This window comes from Peromyscus maniculatus, chromosome 21, assembly GCF_049852395.1.
Source record: "Peromyscus maniculatus bairdii isolate BWxNUB_F1_BW_parent chromosome 21, HU_Pman_BW_mat_3.1, whole genome shotgun sequence".
Lineage (NCBI taxonomy): Eukaryota > Metazoa > Chordata > Mammalia > Rodentia > Cricetidae > Peromyscus > Peromyscus maniculatus.
Genome location: NC_134872.1, coordinates 6,217,623 through 6,234,231, shown reverse-complemented (window position 1 = coordinate 6,234,231; position 16,609 = coordinate 6,217,623). Strand labels below are relative to the sequence as shown.

Sequence of the window (16,609 nt, the reverse complement as noted above, 5' to 3'; positions counted from 1 at the left end):
CTGAAGGTGGCCTTCAACGCCTGATCCTCCTGCCTCCATCTCTCCCAAATGTTGGGATTACAGGCATGTACCACCCTGCCCCGCTGGTCACTAGTAATTAAAGAAGAAAAGGAGACAGGGCTCATGTGGGATCCTCATCTGCCTCACAGTCCACTGTAGAACAGACCTGTCCTACCCTGTACAGCCGTGCATACCTGTGATCCAGATGTGCACACCTGTGAGCCCAGCACTTGGGTACAGCTGTGCACACCTGTGATCCCAGCACTTGGGTACAGCTGTGCACACCTGTGATATAGCTGTGCACACCTGTGATCCCAGCACTTGGGTACAGCTGTGCACACCTATGATCCCAGCACTTGGGTACAGCTGTGCACACCTGTGATCCCAGCACTTGGGTACAGCTGTGTACACCTGTGATCTAGCTGTGCACACCTGTGATCCCGGCACTCAGGTACAGCGGTGCATACCTGTGATCCCAGCACTTGGGTCCAGCCGTGCACACCTGTGATTCCGGCACTCAAATGTCTCAAAAAACCCAGACAAAAGATCAAGCTTGCTCCTACTTGTTCACCATGGCACCAAGAAGCTTTAGAGGAACAGAGTTCCATCCAGGAAGAGTTTCTTTGGCCCCTGGACTATCAACAGAAGGACCAGGAGCTGGCAGGTGTTGGCCTGGCATCTGAAGCTTGGCAAGTGCAGTTCTCTGAGCTCCTCCACTGTCCAGGCAGCACCCCACCCGCAGTTCTGGGTCTCTGCTCCAGCTAAGTGCTCCCTCTAATAGGCATGACAGAGAGAGCCACACTAAAGGAAGAGGCCCCTCCAGAGCGGCAAAATGAGGGTGATTAAGAAAGGACTTCCGGCAGGGTGGTGGTGGTGGTGGCGGCGGCGGCGGCGGCGGCGGCGGCGGCGGCGGTGCACGCCTTTAATCCCAGCACTTGGGAGGCAGAGCCAGGCAGATCTTTGTGAGTTCGAGGCCAGCCTGGTCTACAGAGTGAGATCTAGGACAGGCACCAAAACTACACAGAGAAACCCTGTCTCAAAAAAACAAAAAAAGAAAGAGAGAGAGAGAAAGAAGAGAGAGAGAGAGAGAGAGAGAGAGAGAGAGAGAGAGAGAGAGAGAGAGAAGGAAGGAAGGAAGGAAGGAAGGAAGGAAGGAAGGAAGGAAGGAAGGAAGGAAGGAAGGAAGGAGAGAAGAGAGAGAGAGAGAGAGAGAGAGAGAGAGAGAGAGAGAAAGGACTTCGGGCGGGGCCATGGGGGCACACATCTTTAATCCCAGCACTTGGGGGGGGGGGGGCCGGGGAGACAGAGGCAGGTGGATCTCTGTGAGTTCGAGGCCAGCCTGGTTTACAAAGTGAGTTCCAGTACAGCCAGGGCTGTTACACAGAGAAACTCTGTCTTGAAAAACAAACAAATAAATAGAAAAGAAAAGAGCCTTGGGAAGTCAGAGACAACATTATAGCGCCCATAAAGCTGAAGTGATTGGAGAAGGAGGTCTCATTCAGCGGAAAAGGGGTTTTCTGTGGCACTCATTACGTTTAGGACCACACAGGTGATTAGTGACTTAGTGACAGGAAGCAGGAACAGGTAGGTGCCATGAGACACTAGGGATGAGGAGGGCCTCAACCCAGGCAGTACAGCAGAGCCAACTCCCCTAAAAATGCCCAAGGCCCCAAAGACTGTAGTCAGCAAGTCTGGACTCGGGCCTGGCAATCAGTATTTTACAAAAGTTTCCAGATGATTCTACTGAGCAGCCAGGGTTGAGAGCCCTGTCATAGTTTGAGGAGGAAGAAGCCATGTCCACCTGTGAACTAGAAAAAGTGTACAGCGTATACAGAGCATATGAACAGAAGTCTGCCAGTGAAAGTGGGGGTTTGGGGGTGAGGCAGGTGTGACTCCCGAGCTGTGAAGTGGGTTTTGTTACAATGCAGGTTCTCAGGCCTCGCCGTTGATCCAGTGAATCCAGGTGAAGATATGTCCTGTGGTTTTTGTTTGTTTGTTTGTTTGTTTTTCTCTGTGTTAACAGTCCTGGCTGTCCTGGAACTTGCTTTGTAGACCAGGCTGGCCTCGAACTCACAAAGATCCACCTGCCTCTGCCTCCCAAGTGCTGGGATTAAAGGCGTGCGCCACCACCGCCCAGCATGCCCTGTGTTTTTAACAAGCAGAGTACACTGAGCATGGACAGTTTCTGTAGTTTGTCAACAATTAGAAGCCTGAGCTAGAAGCAGTCATTTGTCCTCTGTCCCGATGCTTCCAGAAGCATTGGGGGCAGGGCTGGGGCGCTGTGGGGCTGAGAACTGAAATGTGAGCACCCCACACCCTGCCCCAGATCTTCTGGCTCTGTTCCGCTCTGCTCAAGACCCCTCAGCTCCCCTGTGTGTCACCGGCTGTCCCCACAGTTCTGAGTGTTAGGAGACGGTCCACACGTACTGCCCACCTCACCCAAGCTCAGCAGTCACGTGCCTGCCAGCCAGCCAGTCACCACGGAGTGGAAAGATGGAAGAGAGCGGCAGGGAGATGGACTTCATAAGCCAAGTTAGAGTGCCCTCGTGGATGGCAAGAGGCTGTTGGAGAACTAGTCTGTCCAACTGATAGAGTGGACACAGGAGCAGGAAATGGCCCCGTGAAGGAAGGCCATCAACAGTGGAGACGGTCCCGGGTTAAGATCCAGCTCTACCCCCCTCCAGGGAGGCTTTTTCATAAGTCTTCCTTTAAAAGACAAGGTTTTACCATGTAGCACAGGTTGACCTCCAACTCATAATCCCCCTGCCCCAGCCTCCCTAGTGTTGGGATGGCAGGGGTGGCCACCACACTTGGCCTCTTTCTCATTTTCGGTACTGAGAGGCCCCCATACAGTGGGGGTGATGGTGCTTCCTCAGAGAAGGCTGTGAGCAGCTGATGAGGTTAATTTGTGTGAACTGCCTGATGAAGTCTGTGGATGACCGAGGTGTCTATTGCCGGAAGCCTGAGCTGGACGAAGCCGAGGGTCGCGCAGTGGGGTCTAGGTCTGTTCTGTCCACTGCAGCAGGAGCCACGAGCCACGTGTGGTCTTCTTCATTTCATTTCAAAGACAGCTCTTCAGTCCCACTAGCCATAGGCTAAATGTTTATGGTGACGGTGGCGGTGCAAACAGGAAACGCCCCGACAGCACCTAGTTCTGAGGAGCAGCAGAACCCCAGGGGTTCTGAATAAGGAATACTTCTGGGTCCGGCCCAGAAACCTGGAGGCTCCTCCCAGTGTCCCTGTGTGAGCCATCTCAGTGGCGTCTGTCTCCATCTGCTGGGGCTTGGCTCCTGGTAGACCAGGCTCTTCCCTTGTCTCCCTCCAAGTGCTCACCAGGCCTAGAGCGGAGGTGAGGCAGCCCACAGCTAGGGCATGCCTGCTGGCGGCCTCAGGCTTCTCCTAATCACAGCCATCTCCCCCCTCACAAGGCTTGCCTGCCTTCAGCACACTGCTCCAGACTTCATGTCCCACCCTGTCTATTCCCCCAACAGCAGCCAACCAGTCCACGGCACTCTACCTGCCTCCTCTTCCCATTCTCGCTCCAGGCCCGCCCTTTTCAGCTTTCCAAGCCTGGCTCAGAACTGACTTCCCAGCTCCCGAGGAGCCCTGGGCCCAGGGGACAAGCCTGGGAGGTTCCAGACAGACACGGTCCCCTTGCAGGCTGGGCCCGTGCTTGTGTGGTCTTGAACCAGCCTCTGAGCACGCCTGCTCCCTCCCCTGTGAACCAGTCACAGCGGCATCCTGGAGGCTGCTACCAGCATCAAATGAGTTAATAGCCACCAAATCCCCGGTGCCACGGCGTGGACAGCGAGTGCTCGGTAAAATCTTGCCGTCATTATCCACCCCTCCCGTGGTCTCCTGGACGCTTGCCTCCTGTTCACTCGGGGCTGTGAGTCCCTCGAGGCCAGGGCTTCTGAATCTTTGAACCCGTGACACTCCTGGCAGAGCTGTGGGTACTTGACCACTCAGCAAATGGCTGCTAGGTACCTGCGTGAGGGTAGCGTGCCAGGTGCCGAGGGCTAAGCAGTGAACGAGACGGTATGGTGACGGCGCTCTGTAGGCATCTGTTGCACAGGGTGCTGGCCGAGACCTTTGCCTGTGGCATGCCTCCGACAGAAAGGCTGCTGCTTTACTTTCCCGTGGCCGGTTGGCATTCTGGGGAGAGGGGTGTCCTAGGGAGTTTCTTCTGAGGAGGACAGAGCTGGGCAAACTGCGCAGTGTGAAAAGCACTTGCCGGGTAAGCATGAGGACCTGAACTGGGAGCCCCGGGACTCACGCAAAACTACATCCAGCAGGGTGCATCTCTGACCCCAGCCCGCCTGCGGAGGTAACCGGGAGAGTCCCCAGACTGCAAGCCAGCCTGTCGGGCTGATGCAGTGAACAGGGACACCGTGTTAAACAAGGTGGAAGGTGAGGACTGACCCACCCAAGGTTGTCCTCTGACCTCCACGTGTGTGCATTTACACACACACAGCTTTTTGAGAGTCCACACAAAGACAGTGCACTGAGGCCTGGTGACTACAGGGCCGGAAGAGACTGGGCACAGTGGACGGTGGGATCTTGGGCTCCTTCGTCACCCTCTCGGGCAGCTGCAGGCATGTCCTAGTCAATGGATGGGGAAATGCCCACTGAGGTTATCCTGGGAAAGAACCAACAGCCAGTGTGACGGCAGAACACAGACTGGCCTTCTAAAGATACGTGAGAGATGGGTCTCTGCCTCTCCTGGCCCCAGCTCAGCACGCAGCTCGGCTTGAAGCAAGCAACCAATACAGAGCATGAGATGGAGTGGGACTGAACTTGGCTGCGGGTCAAAACCAGCATACACATGCTCCGAGGCAGAAGAGGAGACCAGGGTAGACAGGCAGCGGGCAGACACACGGGCAAGGAGAGGGTGGGCGGGCGCAGCGGTGGGCAGGTGTTGCCAGCCTTGGGATTCACTGCTCTGGGGCCAAGCAGCTGGTTAGAAAGGAAAACAAACACTGGGTACGGGTTCCTGCTGTTAACAGCTCCCAACCGCCAGAGGAAAACTCCAAATAAATATAATTAGAAACTTGTAAAAAACGTCCTCTCTCTAAACCTGCCCCCCAGGGTCTACCCTTTACCATCTCATCCTCCCTCCACCCTCCCCGAAGCCCACATGGCCTGATGCTGCGCCTCACCCCGGGATTCCTTAGGCCTGTTTCCTCATCCTGCATCTTCCGTGGGTCAGCAGTCATGTCCTCTGTTTGCCACTGTCGGTGACCACAACCAGACAGTCCTGGGCACAAAGCTCTGAAAGTCAAAGCCCACAGCTCTCTGGGGCCACGGCTTGTCGCAGGGGAAAACCATTGGCAAACCAAGGTCCCCAGTGCCCAGTTGAGGGGGCCATTGTCCCACTTCTGAAACCCAGCTGCAGCATCCAGCTCCAACTCCAGAGCAAGCCCTTGGTGTGAGGAGGGCAGGCTAGGGAGGATACAGGGGTCAGCCTTGGGCACCACGTGTGTCCATACACAGAAACACGCATGAGCGCTTCGAGGGCTGGTGTCTAGGCTAGCTTCTCACACACACAGGGCTGTCTATCACACTTGGGAAACTGAGGTGAGGGAAGAACAGAAAAGTCCCGAGTGACCAGGCTTCCAGCAGGCAGAAGGGAACAGAGCCCAGGTGGAGAGGGCCTGGCCCTTAGGGGAAGGACCAGGGCAGGCCAGGCCGCATGACTGAGGCTTACCAACATGGATGAGTTCAGTAAACCGGGCAGCACCCCAGAGCTCCGGGCCACCAGGCTCTGCATTTGTCAAAACTCCCTCATGCCCGGGTTCCACCTGAGTCAGGAGAACGCAGGCGGCGGGGAAGAGAGTGGCCGGGCCAGACAGAGAGGCAATGTCCCCTCCGCCCAGGTGAGTAGTCCATTCATCCCTCCAAACACCCGGGGCTGTTTTCACCTCTGCACTGAGCTCCAGCAGTCCACTCCTTCCCAGACTCCTGTCTCCCCAGGTCTGGGCCTCCCGTGAGCCCTGCCAGCCTCAGAGCGGCGGCTCCGCAGTTTCCAGCCCTGACAGGAACTCTTTCTTACTGAGTGGTCATGTGCTAGGGGCACAGAGGCCCACACCCGCACACCGGCCGACGACGCAGGCGGCAGGGACCAGGGTGGGTCCTGGCAGCAAGCTCCTCCACCTCCATCTTCTCCAGAGATCTGAAGCCGTGCTCTCCCCTCCCCCACCCTCAGTTCAAGGCACTGGACCAAGCCATCCTGCCTTCCTCCTCCAACTAAAACAAAACGCACATTGCCCGCTTCCTCCCCCTCGCCAGAGTGCCACACACATGTGCACACACACACACACACACACACACACACACACACACACACACACACACAGTCATGCACATGCATGTTCACACGCCCCAGTGAATGCACACCTCACATTCCCAAACTCACACTCCGCCTGCCTCCATTTACAACAGGTCCTAGCCGCTCACATCTCAAACCGGTTCTCATGTTCCCAGAGCCCAGAAGGTTCCAGAAAGCAATCTCATCTGGAGGGCTCCTGATTCCTCTCCTCTTGCTCTCTCTCTCTCTCTCTCTACCTGTAGTGGCTGTGGCTCCTAGGTCTTCCGTAGTCCCCTCTCTCCCATCCCACCCCACAGAGACCAGGGTGGGGGGTGAGGGGTGGTGGGCGGAGACAAGAATTTATGTCCCCCGAGCTCCAGGCTTCCCCACCTGTGACATACCACCAGCGGGCCACGGAAAGAGGTCAAAGGCATCTCTGAGGACTTTGTAAAAATGGGGATGAGCTTAGGGAAACTGATAGAACAGCAGGATCTAAGAGTGGGGTCTGTCTGTCTGTCTGTCTGCTCTCTCCAGCAGGGCCTCGATGGGTACAAGCGGTAGCGGCTGCCCGAGGAGCCAGCCTAGCCTCACCCGCTGACATGGTTATGGTTTTCATTTCATATTTGGGAGGGAGGGGCTAGGGAGGAACAGTCCCTCACTGTACAGTCCCTCACTGTAGGCGCTGGCCACAGGAGCCCAGGGAAGCAGGGAGGAGAGGAAACAGCCACATTAAAGAGCAAGAGGGTGGAGAAAGGAAAGAGACACACACCCAGACAGAGACCCAGAGACAGAGAGACACTGTTCGCCGCCAGATGAACGCTCTCAGTCTCGGGGCTGTCGTGATTTCTCAATGGGTGACTCTCTCAAAACTCTATCCCCAGCAAGGAAAGAAAACTACCAAGCAAACGAAATGGCCAGGCTGGCTGTCCCAGAGCCGGCCTGGGGACAGGACCAGTTCCCCTGGAGGCCCTGAGACCTTTTCATTCAGCTGCAACCTGAGCCCTAAGTGAGGATTAGGTCCTTTTAACCATGGCTGCTCTCCCACCTCTACCCCACCCCCACCCCTCAAAAAAAGCAAAGCAAATTAATGCTTTTAAGTTTACAATTATCTTGGTTATCCAGTCTGTCTACTTTAAGACATACAGACAGACACTTGAAAACCACTCAAAACTACGTGCCCAGCAAGCTCACTCATTCCCAGTCCCACTGTGTGACCCGCCCCCTCATCCACAGGGACAAAACTTCCAGCATTCCTGATGGAAGAACTAGGTCCCAGTAGACACAGTGGCCAGGGATGTCCCGTGGTGCTGGAGTTCGTGTTCTCTCTCTCTCTCTCTCCCTCCCTTCCTCCTTTATTCTTAAGTTATTCCTTGTTCCATCCTCTACCCCATCACATGGCTTTGACGCTCCCAGAGACACAGATGTCCCCAAAAGTGCAGCAGCTCCTTTCAAGATGCTTGCCGGGAGTGTTTGCAATTTACAGACCCTCTAGAGTTCCCCTGGAAAGCACGTGGCATCAAAGGCGAACTTCCTAGCCATGGTGATAGATGAGAGATATGTCGAGGGGGCAAGGGAGGCCTCCCAAAGCTCACAGCACTATGGGTAAGCCTGTAAGGCTCAGGCCAAATAGCTCTCACCCGCCCTGCAGCATCTACCTCCAAGTGTGGCTCCAGGCACAGCTCGGTGCTCCAGCAAACCTGCTGTTAGGCAACCTCTGATGGACAGGGTTTCACAGATTTCCTGAATGGTAGGGTTAATGAGAGGTTCCATTCTAATCCCAGCTAGACTCAGAAATCCTAAGGGGGGGGGGAGGGTGCAGATGCCAAGTTGCTGCAGCCTCATCAGGGCAGGTGGAGCCCAGGACGGAGTTAAGCAGGGGCCTTGAGGGTACCGCCCCCAGCTGAGCGTGCCCCAGCACCCAGTGGGATGTCCAATAAAAGAAGGTACCTTGGGTACCCTGGAGGTATCCCGACTCCTTCTATCCCTTGAGATCCTTGGTTTCCCCCACACCTGTCCCATTTAGGGGTCTCCAGCTGCACCTGGAGCCCCTTTAACAGGCTGCTTCTCCTCTTGCCCCCACCCCACCGCGCCCCTGCAGACACTGGCTCCAACTTGAAAGCGGCCCTTATCTTGTCTGTAGATTACTGCACGAAATCTGTTCCTTCCTCAGACTAAACTCCCCAGCTAATTCCACGTTCTGAGTAAGTCAGCGTGCACTACAAAAGCCTGCTTTGTTTACGAAAACACACAAGCAAATCCACAGTGGGGAGAGGGCTGTTCCAGGCAGCAGGCTGTCTGGAACCAAGGCTGCAGAAGAAGCAGTTTGGGGCAGGAAGGAGGGTGGGGTGGGGTGGGGTCCGGTACTTGACAGCTGAGGGTCTCCAGTGTTTAGTTATGTTAATGGACAGGTTGGACGGAGCCAGGGAAGAAGAGACCTGTGTTTTGGGGGAGGCGGGTGGTGTCGACTTAGCACCTTCCAGGAACACAGTGAAAGCTGGCACACAACAGCTTAGGACTCCAGGGCTCAGGCCCCTGCACACGGTGACCTGACTGCCAGACACTCAGACTTCCTCAACTCCCAAGTTCAACTTTCCTCAGGCTCAGACACCTCCTCATCCCTGGCTGGCTTCAGGAGGAGCTCCTGGGACAATAGGCAGAATCTACCTCCCGGGCAAAATCTTGCTAAGAGGAATTTTCTTTTTGTCCATATAAATCTCTTTTGGGTGAGGACAACGTGGGGGAGGGGTGCAGCAGGTCAATGGGGGAGGGGAGGCTGTCCCCAGAGAACTGTGGGACACCAGCCTGGTTTCTGCCAGCGCAGCCTTGGGACTGGCTGGGCAGTGAGCTCGGGGTCAGGGACCGGGGCAGGAGGGCCTCCCAGTCTCTCTAATTCCTAGAGGGATCTGTCAGAGCTCCCAGCCTGGAATTTTACTTTGTTATTTTAATGCAATTCTGACCTGGATTTAAATGGAATTGGAAACCCCAGGCCTTAATAAATAAATATTATGATAAGAAATGAAAGCCATGCGAGACGAAAGAGATTTCCCCCCCGAAAGGCAGAAACGCAACGTGCGTGCCAGAAGCCAGTCACAGACATTTTCTCCTCCTGCCCCCTACCATCCCGTGACAGGCAGCCGCTTTCACGGCGAAAGAGCCTGTTTTCCTTTAACATCTTTAGACTTGATAAGACAGCAACTTAGAAATTTCGGCCTGACTGCGTGCGGGGAGGGGATGAGGGTACGAAGTGTGTGCGGCATGGCTGAAAACTTTCTTCCCTCCGTCTCAAGACCGTCTCAATGTCTGGGAGAAGATTCTCTGACCTCGGCGGAAGATGCCAGAGGTGGCAGGGAAGCCGGCAGAAGTGCGTGCTCCCTTCTGCCGGCCGCCCCCAGGCTCCTCCAAGCGCTTCGCCCCGCGCACAGCGCCCCGAAGTCTGGCCCTGGCCGGGGAGTCCCGGGGCACAGGGCCGGGTCCTGACAGCCACGCACTTCCAGGCACCTGCCCTGGCTCGGGCCCCGCCGTCCCGCCGCCCCGCCGCCCCGCCGCCCCGCAGCCCCGCGCCGCGCCTCCCTTACCTTGCGCAGCTTTGCCATGCTGGGCGGCGCGCGCGTGGACCAGCAGGACGAGCAGGCAGAACCCGGGGACGCGCCCCGAGCCCATGGCCTGGAGCTCCGCGCGGCGGGGCCGCGGGGGTGTCGCAGCCCCGGGGAGGGCGCGAGGCGGAGGGGGAGGGGACTGGAAGGCGCCCCGCGGGGGCTCCGGGCTGCGCGGTGGGGAGCGCGGCCAGGCGCGGGGCGGCGGCCCGAGGGGCGGCCCGGGCTATCGCACCCGACGCCCAGCTTCGCCCGCGGGGAGCTGTAGCCGGAGAGCGAGCGCGCAGAGCCGGAGCTGGGACCTGAGAAAGGGGAGGGGAGACGTAGCGCCTAAACACGCCCTTTCTGCCTCTTTCTTCCTCCCTTGCTTTCTCGTCTCCCGGGCTCCGTCTGTTTTTCTTCGCTTTTCTCCTCCTCCTCCTCTTTCTCCTCCTCTCCTTGCTCCTTTTCGTTTTTTTTCCTCCTCCCCTTCCCACTGCCCCTCCTGCTTCTCTTCTCCGTCCTCCTCCTCCTCCACCTCCTTTTTCGTGCCCTTTTTTTTTTTTTTTTTTCTTTCAAAGGGGGCCTCGGCGTGGCGGCCGCTCCCCCTGCGCGCCCGGGCGCGCGGCCCCCTCCCCAGGCTGCCGGGCCGCTGCCTGCAGGAATTTACAATCCGGCGCTGGGGGAGCGGGCCCGGTCTCCATGGAGACGGCTTCCCCGGGAGCAGGGAGGTCAGGCGCAGACCGCGCACAATCAATGGATCAATGCAAGCCCCCGCTCCGCTCCAGACCAAACAGCACCGGGGCTCCGGCTCGTCCGCTCTCCCGGTGGGGAGCTAGCGGGGGAGTGGAGGGTGCGCCCCCCGCGCTCGCACGCCAGGAGAGCCGAGCGGAGCAGGTCTGCATGCGCACCTCGGAGGGGAGACAAAAGAGGGCGAGAGGTGTCGGGGAGACTGGAAGGGCTGCACCTCGGAACACAGAGATGGGCTCGCACTCCGGGCCAAGTAACGTCCTCCGAACTTTTACCCCTAACTCTCTCCCACACTCTGGACAATCCTCATTCTCAGATCTGAGTCCCCTTGGCTAAAACTGCCCGGCTCCAGGGCGGGCTCTGTGGGCGTTGGAGGTAACCCGCTGACCTGGCTCCTATATGCGCTGTCTAGTGCTCAACACACTGGCAGAGGCTAACCCACGATCATTTTAGGACACACAGAAGACTCTGTACACTATCTCCAAGCCGGCTTCTACGGCTAACCTCACAGGCAGCAGAGGATAGATTTAAAATAGATACACACTGCTGGAGGACCAAGTCGCCCGGGCCTGGACACTGTCCCCCTGCCCCCTTCAATTGCTCTGAGCCAATTGTACCAGGCCTCAGAGTCCTGCTCCAGAGCCAGTTTTGTGCAGGACAGAAACTATCATCCCAGGGTATCCAGAAGAACTGGGCAATGACCAAGGTCTCCCTAAAGATGACTCAGTTCTCAAACCCTTGACATTGGCAGCCAGCATCAGCGGGGATGGAGGTGGCCTCTGTGGACAGACTCCTTCCTATCCTGGGGAAGAGCTGAGCCTCTCCTTTAGCGAGGATTAAATGGAAGAGTAAGTGAAGGAACACAGACAGAGGCCATGCATTTCCCGTCCTGGCTGTCCTGAGACAGATTTCTCTTGGCTTCCAGTCCCATCCCAACAGGCCTCGGTTTCCTCGGCTCGAAAACGAGGGTGGGTGATGCCGAGGGGACCCGGCCCTTGGGAAGCTGGGAAGAGGGATCCTCCAGGCCCCTCGTATAATGTGAGGGACGGCACCGGGGAGGCGAACACACGGGTCATGGGAATGGTGTGGAGGCCACAGGAAGGTTGGTCAGATGATCCCCCTACAAGGTCCCTCCCAGCCCTGTCACTGGGGCCCCTCCCTCCTTCGTTCCTCTGGAAACCCCTCCCTCAGGAGCAGCCTTGCCTGCTGCCACCAATTACGTGTGAGCTGGAGGACAAGTTCAAACTTGTCACTCTCTTTGCCCCAAACAAGAGGGGGGGGGGAGAGGGAGAGAGAGAGAGAGAGAGAGGGAGAGAATGGGAGGTATCCAGACAGTGCCTGGGGGAACTGGAGAGAGCTGAGGAGCCCCAAGGTGGGGAGAGAATTTTGTCTGCCTGGCTCGCCTCCCCTCTGCGTTCTTTGGATACTAACTGTGCGCCCTCTGTGTCTCTGGGGGCGTGGGTACTGCCAGCCCACTCCTACCCCACAGCTAAGGACCTGGACTGTTTTCTGGAGCCTTCTCCACGGTTCCCCGTGAGTTCCAGGACCCCCTGGATGGCGCTGTTCCTCCTGAGTTTTGGGCAGAAGGCTGTGGCATGCCCTTCCCAGCCACTCCATCCTCTGGAAGCCCAGATGTTTTACCGAAGTTTCCTTCTCTTTGCATGCCCCAGTTTGCCTCCGATCGATCACCCTCTCTATTCCTCTGTAACCCAGGGAGCTTCTCCCCTACATCTGCTCTCTGCCCACCCCAGTGCACCCCACTCTAGTCCACTCCCCCACCGCACCCCATCATCTCTAGTCCACTCCCTCACTGCACCCCATCATCTCTAGTCCACTTCCCCCCACTCCCCCATCATCTCTAGTCCATCCCCCCACCCCACCCCATCATCTCTAGTCCACTTCCCCCACTTCCCCCCCCCCATCTGTATGGAGTCCATCCCTCGCCCTTCAGCGGATTCTGTGGGAGCAGAAGCAGGGATTCCACCGCTGCACTCAGTGAGTCGGGGTGTGGCCCCCATTGCCCTCCGCTGTCAGCTTCCGCAGGGACTCACACTTAGACAAAGACTCAAGAGGACCAGGAAGGAACACTGAGATGCTAGCAGTGTGACAAAGTGTCCAGCGCGCTCTGGGCCTTCCCATCCATCTCTCAAGTGCATCTAAAAAAAATTACCTTTAGTTAACATTTAGGGTTTTTTGTTTGGGGGGGGGGGCGGTGTTCTTTGAGATAGTGTCTCATGTAGCCCAGGCTGGCCTCAAACTCACTATGTAAGCCAGGATGACACTGAACTCCTGAGCCTCCTGCCTTCATCCCCGTGGGGCGGCCATGGCGGGTGTCCACCCCCACGCCCAGGGCGGCCATGGCAGGTGTCCACCCCCACGCCCAGGGCGGCCATGGCGGGTGTCCACCCCCACGCCCAGGGCGGCCATGGCGGGTGTCCACCCCCACGCCCAGGGCGGCCGTGGCGGGTGTCCACCCCCACGCCCAGGGCGGCCGTGGCGGGTGTCCACCCCCATGCCCAGGGCAGCCATTTGCCTTAAACGTTATCTCCCTTGCTTGTGTTTCATCTCTGGGCAAAGGACTCCTCTGAGACACCCCTAGTTGATATATCCAGGGTCAGATCCTTCCAGGGGCACCCCTGTCAGAATCCAACCACGTGCAGGGACCTCCCCCCAACCCCCTCCCCGACAAATCTCCTTCCTCAGTCTTTGCGTTCCCTCTCAATGCCTCGGCTTTCCCAAAAGTGAGACCTAGCCATCGACAATAGCTTGACAGACGAGAGTCTACTGGAGAGCAGGCATGAGCCAGTGTCCCAACGTCAGGGTCAAGCTGGGCCACCCTTCACACCTGGTGAGCTGGTCACTTCCTGGAATCCCAGCTGGCCAGTGACGGGCCTCTCAAAGACAAGGTACACATGGGCCCTGCTGCCATGAGCTAGGGAGCTAAATGACTTCAAGACCCGGTCAACAGCAGTGTCTTCTTCAATTGTTCTGCCTTATTTTATTTATTTATTTATTTACTTAATTACTTATTTTCAAGACAAGGTTTCTCTGTGTAGCCCTGGCTGACCTGGAACTCACAGAGATCCACCTGCCTCTGCCTCCTGACTGCCACCTCCCGAGGAGTGTACCACCACCACCACCACCACCACCACCAGGCTCCACTTTATTTTTTTTGAGCCAGAGTCTCTCTCTGAAACCGGAGCGCACCTACTGGCCAGCAAGGCTCAGGGAACCCCCTGCCTCTGCCTCTGCAGAGCTGGGGTTCTGGGTGTGCGCCGCTGCGCCTGCCTTTTCATATGGGTTCTGTAGAACCCGGTCCTCACGTTTACCCAGCAAAGCCCTGACCACTTGGAGCTGTCTCTTCAGCCTCCAGCTCAGCTACCTGGATGCCCTCTGACCTCACAGGATTCATAGCATTCGTTCAATGAGATGATGTGTGAAAAACACCTGGCACAGAGCACCTCATAGACGGAGGCCATGGTTGCTACTTCTACCGCTTGGCAGGAACAAAGGGCCACGGTGTCGGATGGGTAAAGGGTACAGCAGTGCCTGGAACAAAGCAGCCTTGGGTCAGGCCAGGCTTTGTCGCGTGGGGTGCTGGCGAGGTCAACCAGGCCTGAGTCTCACCACCCCTAACAGGTTCCTGTCTGTCACACATTCCTACTGGGAAGGTTCCAAAAATTCCATGCATTCCAGCACACTGGCTTTATCTGTAGCCTTGCATTTTATAGAGAATGAAGCGGAAACTCACCTGCCGGTCCCTGTTTCCTTAGGAAGAGGCAGATACCGGGACACAAGTCACAGCAGCCAGCCACCACTACTCACCCCGGGGGTGCGGTGCATGCCAGCCCCTCTACGGTAGCACAGTCCAGCCAAGGCCTGGGGCCAGCAATTTTAATTAATACCTCAGAGCTTCATACCACTGGGTGTTGACCTCAGGTCCTCCCACGTCCTCCACAGGGTTCTCCACCACCGGGCTCTGCGCTAGACTTCCCTTCTGCATTTTATTGTGAGACATCGTCTCACTAAGTTGCCGAGGCTGGCCTTGAACTCATGAGCCCCCCCCCCCCCCCCCCCCCCCCCGCCTCAACAGAGTAGCAGGGATTGCGCCTGCACTGCCGTGCGTGGCTCTAGTCCCCTTGGTACCGGTGGGGAAACTGAGCTCAGGCAGATTGACTTGCATAGGACGCTACAGAGGACCAAAGCCAGGACAGGGCGCAAAGAGATCAGCCACCACCAATGTCAGCTGATGGGAGAGGTCGTGTGACATGGCCAAGGTCCCGCCGCCATGTCTGTAAAGGGAAAGCTGGAACCCAGGCACCTCTCTCCTCTGATCTCAATTGTAGATCAGCACTGTTGCTTCGCGGTCAGAGCCGTCAGAGACCCCTCCTGGTCCCCTCTTCCTAATGTCAGGCCGCCGCTGGTCCTTTCACCAGCATGGGGTGCGAGTCTCACACCTCACGCTACTATCCTATGTTCAACGGCACATGGGAGAATTAGACAGTGGGGTCCCCGGGCTGGTGCGCAGGGCCTTTGCTTTGCTCTCACAAGGGCCTGGGTTCAATGCCCAGCACCACGGAAAACCGAGGCACAATGACTGTGCCTGTCACCATAGGAGGCAGGCAGGAAGGGGCTGGACGGATTGCCCAATGGTTAGGGGTACGTGCTGCTTTTGCAGAGAGAGAGCCTGACTTCAGTTCCCAGCACCCACATAAGGTGGCTCACAACTGCCCGTGACTCCAGCTCCAGGGGACTAAGAGCCTTTGCTGGTCTCTGAGGGCACACGCTCAGACACACACACACACATACACATGATTAAAGATAAAATAGAATCTTTAAAGCAAGAGAGAAGGGAGGAAAGAAAGGTGTGGTCCTCGCTGGAAGCGACACAGCACTGGAGTGGGTATGAAGGCCACGCTGAACCCCAAAGTCTGGACTCTTAGCAAGCAGCCGAGGATGCAGAGTATCGGGATGACCTGGAAGGGCCCAGGCAGAAAATGCCACTGAGAGGCAGAGGAGACAGGGGCCGAGAAGACAGGACAAGGTGTCAGCCCTACCTTGGTGACTTTTAAAAGTATAGACATAAATGTGCAAATAGAAATATGGACACAAGTCAATGGCGGACAAAAGAGGAAGGAGGAGGAAGGGGGTCTCAATTAGGTGGCACCTGGGTGGCCCAGGCCCTGGGTCCATGCTGATCTGGTATGGCTTAAGATGGGCAGAGTCGGGGCCGGGCAGTGGTGGCGCATGCCTTTAATCCCAGCACTCGGGAGGCAGAGGTAGGAGGATCTCTGTGAGTTCGAGGCCAGCCTGGTCTCCAAAGTGAGTTCCAGGAAAGGCGCAAAGCTACACAGAGAAACCCTGTCTCGAAAAAACAAAAACAAAAAAAAGATGGTCAGAGTCATTGCATTCCAGCCCTAGGTTCCAGAAGCCACTTGCCCCCAGCTCTTAGTCCTTAGACAGGTCACAGGTAGCTCTGCCAGGATACGAGGAGGAATCAACCTGGTCCCTGCACTTTACCCCTGCCCTGCCCTCTCTTCTGGACATTCTGGCCACCTTCTGTTCACCGCTCATGTCTCCTCACCCCAGTGTCTAACCTCCCTCCCTCCCCACCCCTGAACCTGAGTCGAGGTGACACTTGTGTCCCCCCCGCAGCTGTTTGCATGAAGAAAACAGAAATCTCCAGTCTCCAACAGTCAGGCATGTCTCCAACCCCCAGAGCCAGCACCTGCCCCCCAGAGCGTCATTGCTCCCCTGAACTTCGGTTTCCCAGTCCCTGCTGGCCCTTGTCCCCTATTTCTCCAGTCAGCATCCTTCGCCAGCGTGGACATCCCACGCCACCCTCTGCCGCTGGGACAGAGGCCCTTCCTCTCAGCCAGTACCATGTACGTGGACCTGCTCACCCCATAGATTAGCTTTTCACGGCAGCCCCTCCCCCTCCTAACAACGCAAGCCTCAGCCACAAACCCACGCCAACTTC

General features: G+C 57.1%; 1 protein-coding gene across 6 annotated transcripts in view; it reads right to left on the bottom strand.

Annotated features, from left to right (window-relative positions):
- Scube3 (signal peptide, CUB domain and EGF like domain containing 3) overlaps positions 1 to 10,323 on the bottom strand; it is a 34,697-nt gene extending 24,374 nt beyond the window's left edge. For 3 of the 6 annotated variants that reach the window (XM_076558368.1, XM_076558372.1, XM_076558370.1), the window contains exon 1: positions 9,883 to 10,323. In XM_076558368.1, coding sequence (XP_076414483.1) covers positions 9,883 to 9,967 — 85 coding nt within the window. In that variant the 5' untranslated portion in view covers positions 9,968 to 10,323. The remainder of the gene's footprint in view (positions 1 to 9,882) is intronic. The other 3 variants (XM_076558369.1, XM_076558373.1, XM_076558371.1) reach the window with 1 other exon arrangement.
- Between the last annotated feature and the right edge of the window lie 6,286 nt (positions 10,324 to 16,609).